Below are 5283 nucleotides of genomic sequence, written 5' to 3'. Positions count from 1 at the left end.
GTTTAACTAATTAAAAGTAACCGATAAGTATTAAGCATTGAAAAATAATTTAAGCGCTTATATTGATATATGAATAAATGATCACGTGTTTGGATATAATTAGTCGCTAGTCTCTATAGGTTTAACTTTTAATATTTTAGCATTGAACTCATTATATTTTTAAAATTACGTATTCTATCTATTGTTATGGGTTCAATTGAACTCTTCATTAGCACTCTACATCCACCCTTGTTTCTAATAAGAAAAAAGTATCCTTACATAAAAAAAGGTGAACGGGTGAAATGAAATGGAGTCAATTGTGAGGTTTGGAATTTCTCCAACGGTGTTCAAATTTGAAAGAAGTGAAAAACATTTCTGATAAAGAGTGTTCAATATGTGTTATATACCTCTAAAACGTAATATTTTACTTACGTACACAGTATAATTTTTCGACGAAGGGTGGTCTGACCACCCTTATGACCATGTGGCTTCGCCACTGAATGGAGTAAGGTTTTTGTTATTGTAAGAATTTTATTATAAGAAGATAATAGAGACAAAAAATTGGAAAAATAAATTGTCAGACTTAAAGTACTTGAACTGAACTTTTATGTGGCTTTTGGTTTGATTTTAATATATGAACACTTGACTTAGAAATACTTTTTAGTATTTACAAAACATATATCTAAACTAGGAGTAGGCGGAATTAAACCAGCAGTCCAGCAGAACATTTAAAATGGAAAAGAGCACGTGGGACATGAGAAAGAAAAAGGAAACGAGCAATTGTTTTAGATTTTGAATACATATAAAAGGAAAAATACATTAGAAAAGTTCATTTAAACAGTAATTACGGAAAGATTATGGCTTTTTGACTGAAATAGTGGTTTTACCTCAGACAATAGAAACAGCGTTGATAAAATCATTCACACAACGATAGACGATAGTACCTTCCAAGAAACTCCTACAGTATTAATTAGGCTAAGAAAATTGATATACGAACATATATAATGTACTGAAAAACAATGTTGTAGCCTCTTTTTAGAAATACTGCAATTTTGCCAAGTCTACAGCTGTAGCTTTGAAAGCTCCACATTCGTTAATACAAAATTAATAGGTCAAGTCAAGGCCGTGTGATGTACTACCATTTCACTCGTAAAACTATTCGTTTTCACATACAAAAAAAATATGTCCCACTTGCCTATTTTCCTTATTTTTAAATTCTTTCTAATTGTCTTCCAGATCTTGATTTTGGAACTGAAAACCAATTCCCAACTCCATTCTTTTGTTTTTACACTGAGTTCAAGCTATCTAATCAAGAAGTGAAGGACTTTTGTTAGCTTCAAAGTTTCTGTTTTTTCAGTTAAAGATTGGATTTTTGGGTCAAAGTACAATCAAGTTTCTGTTTTTTCAGTTAAATATTAGATTTTTGGGTCAAAGTAACTTCATATTTCTGTTTTCCTGTTAAAGATTGGATTTTTGTAGTTTCAGTTTTTTCAGTTAAAGATTGGATTTTTGGGTCAAAGGGGGTAAATGGGTATGGCAGATGTCCAAGAAAATGGACATGGGGAATTGGGTTTGTCTGATTTTCCTTTAGGGAGCAAGAACAAGTACAAGAGAATGGTCTCTGAGTTAACAGATTATGATGGAGATGATGATCCTTCACACCATCATCATCAAATGGAGAGGAGAAGGAAGAGTACAAGGAAATATGTCTTTGGTTGTGCTGTTTTTGCTTCTCTCAACAATGTCCTCCTTGGCTATGGTAAATCTTTTATGATTTTAATTTACATGTCTGCATTTACCTACAAATGATGAATTAAGAACTTTTTGGTGTGGCACATACCTGGATTAAAAGAAAGTGTAACTAAACCAAGGTATTTGTAACTAAGCTAAGTGGCTAATTGATATCTATCAAACAAGGATATATATGACTCTTCAACTAGTGAAGAATAAAATTGAAACTCAAAGTATTAGTATTTCTAAGCTGTGTATGATTGAAACTTATCATTCTTAAGCTTTGACTTTTTTCAAGATTTATGTTGAAGTTCTACACTTCTATTCTACCTTGTGTTTAGAATTCTGGCTTTGGCTGCGGAATCGTTTGTAGTACTGAAGGATATGATTCTAGAGTTTGAAGCAGTAAAATATCTAGTATGGATGCTTGTCTATGGAGAAAAATGTATGTTTGCTGTAATGGTTTGTTTAGGAGTTGGGAGAGGACTTGAGTATTCAATACATATAGTAATGAGGAATTTTGCCTACATCTTTGCTAATTTTCAATCAAGCACAATGCTTTTATCAGATCATGTACTATTTCGTCTGCTTTCACAGTAGAACATCTATACGCTTTTAGAAACTGCAATTCAAGTTTGAAGCCTAGAAATCCTTTGACATAGCACTGATAATTATTTTGTGTAACGAAATAGTTCTGAAAAATCTGATCATATAGTTGGGACGGATTATAGCCTTGCGCCAAAAACCTATCATAGGAAGAACAGAGTCAACAGATCCCTTCCATTAAAAGTTGGAAAAAGATCAAGAGCAAAAGCAACAGACTAAGTAAAGTTGGAAGCTTCCTAGGCAGATCAACTTCCCTGAATGTGCAAAGATTTTGTCCACTTTGAGAATCAGCCTTGGGCAGCTCATCAGCAATGCATCAAGGAGTAGGGATAGAGCTTTTTACATATGCAAAGATTTTGTTCTTTGCATTTAATGTAGAAGATGTTTAACTAATAGTCCAGTTTCTGCAAGTTCTTGTACATACATAGAAAGTAACGTACATTATCTACTGGAACTCAAAAGGAAGAGTGACAATCCTCATCTTCTTTTACAAATTATGGGTAGTACTTAGCAATATATGTATACTGCATTTTGAATATGTACTGTCTAGGTTTGGAGGAAGGGGATATAAAACCTGGGTATAAAGGTTTATTAACTGGCTAAGGTTTGATTTCAATGCTATGTTTTTTATTTGCAGATGTAGGTGTGATGAGTGGAGCAATCTTATTTATTCAAGAAGATTTGAAAATAACAGAAGTGCAACAAGAAGTTCTTGTTGGTGTATTGAGCATAATTTCACTTTTGGGTAGCTTAGCTGGTGGAAGAACATCAGATGCAATTGGGAGAAAGTGGACAATGGGGTTAGCTGCTGTTATTTTTCAAATAGGTGCAGCTGTAATGACTGTTGCTCCTTCGTTTGAAATACTAATGGTAGGAAGGATTTTAGCTGGAGTTGGCATTGGCTTTGGTGTCATGATTGCACCTGTCTATATAGCTGAGATATCGCCAACTGTTGCTAGAGGCTCGCTCACATCATTTCCTGAGATTTTCATAAATCTAGGAATTTTACTCGGTTATGTATCCAACTATGCGTTCTCCGGTCTTTCCGCACATATAAGCTGGCGGATAATGCTTGCTGTTGGAATTCTTCCCTCAGTCTTTATCGGAGTTGCTCTCTTCATCATCCCTGAGTCACCTAGGTGGTTGGTCTTGCAGAACCGAGTCGACGAAGCAAGGTCAGTGCTAATGAAAACAAATGAAAACGAGTCAGAAGTTGAGGAGAGACTAGCCGAGATACAACTAGCTGCTGGAAGCACAAACACAGACAAATATGAAGAGAAACCCGTTTGGCGTGAACTTTTGACGCCCTCACCTGCTTTACGTAGGATGCTGATCACAGGTATTGGAATTCAATGTTTCCAACAGATTACTGGAATTGATGCTACTGTTTACTACAGTCCTGCAATTTTCAAAGCAGCTGGTATTGAGGATGAATCAAAACTTCTCGCTGCTACGGTTGCTGTGGGAGTCAGCAAAACAGCATTTATACTAATAGCTATCATTCTCATTGACAAAGTTGGGCGAAAGCCATTGCTATATGTGAGCACAATTGGTATGACTACATGTTTGTTTGGCGTGGGGATCACTCTCATTTTATTGAAACAAGGATCAATTAGCATCGCGCTAGCAATACTATTTGTTTGTGGGAATGTAGCATTCTTCTCAGTGGGCATCGGTCCAGTCTGTTGGGTTTTAACATCAGAAATCTTTCCCTTAAGGCTACGTGCTCAAGCGTCAGGGCTCGGGGCAGTAGGTAATAGAATGTGCAGTGGCCTGATCGCAATGTCTTTTCTATCTGTTTCTCGCGCAATTACTGTTGGTGGAACTTTCCTAATCTTTTCAGTAATCTCTGCACTGTCTGTTGCATTTGTCTATAAACACGTTCCAGAAACGAAAGGCAAATCGCTGGAGCAGATTGAGTTGTTGTTTCAGGATGAATACGTGTTACAAGGAGGTGAAGTGCAACTTGGAGATGTTGAACATCTAGTCCAGAAGTAGTGGTCTTTGGAGAGTTCCGATTAGAGCTGAAACAAAGCCCTTTCTATTATTTACACCAGCTTTGAGTGGTGAATAGTTGGAGATTATTTCATGTGGCTACTTGCAAATGCCACTACAGCTTTCCCCTTTGAACCATTGGAGGAGAACGGGAGATCACACGATACATCTCTTACACTAATAGTAAGACTGAAAAACTGATGTTTGGGATAGGAAATGTAACTCTATTTATTGAAAGACATCATGTTGGATATATTTCAAATATCTATTGGTTTATTGGTTAAATGAAAAGATGAGGGTTACTTCTTTGGCTGCAAACTTAACAACACTGTTTATGCAAATGATTTATGTTAGAACCAAAGAATATTCTATTGTTTCCTTTTCATTTGGAGCCAAATATTTGGGAAAATTGCCCAATGCTTCTTTTGAATTATTAAGTTGGTAACCAACACAAGACATGAAAGGATGCCTAAAGAGACTACTCACCTGTTTACCACAAAGAATGTAGGGAAAAACATAAGAGATTTAGGTGGATGTATTCTATTGTAATGATTGAATCGTTTGGATGTCGACAAATTGGAACATTGGTATCATCTGACTCAATTTTCATAACATAGGTAAATCGTCCTAAAAATATATTGTAATCCGACATGATTGGTGAGTACCAGGCGTTGTTAGATATAACCGCAAAATTTGTAATCTGATATAAACAACCTTTACGGAGAACATGACGATACATGTCAATATGATTAATATAAATATTTGCATGTATCAAGTTTCCCTTATACAATAACCATAAAAGATTCATGTTTTAACAATGCAATATCATAAATTAGTGAAGGAATAAAAAAAACAAATGTCATTTAGAGATTGTCACGACGAAATTGGATCACTTAGGGTACAATCAAGGGATTCAATCCTTACCTTTCTTTGACAGGTAGGGTTGTGTTTAATTTTATTGAGGGATCTACT

General features: G+C 35.4%; 1 protein-coding gene across 1 annotated transcript; it reads left to right on the top strand.

The window, feature by feature from the left end:
- The first annotated feature begins 1114 nt into the window (after positions 1 to 1114).
- LOC104106220 (probable polyol transporter 4) lies at positions 1115 to 4629 on the top strand. Its single transcript, XM_009614719.4, has 2 exons — positions 1115 to 1738; positions 2954 to 4629. Exons 1-2 carry the CDS (start codon positions 1507 to 1509, stop codon positions 4312 to 4314), a joined length of 1593 nt encoding a protein of 530 aa, XP_009613014.1. The 5' UTR covers positions 1115 to 1506; the 3' UTR covers positions 4315 to 4629.
- Positions 4630 to 5283: the final 654 nt, after the last annotated feature.

The sequence above is a fragment of the Nicotiana tomentosiformis genome, chromosome 6 (assembly GCF_000390325.3).
Source record: "Nicotiana tomentosiformis chromosome 6, ASM39032v3, whole genome shotgun sequence".
NCBI classification, from domain to species: Eukaryota; Viridiplantae; Streptophyta; class Magnoliopsida; order Solanales; family Solanaceae; genus Nicotiana; species Nicotiana tomentosiformis.
This window is presented reverse-complemented; position numbering and strand designations above follow the sequence as displayed.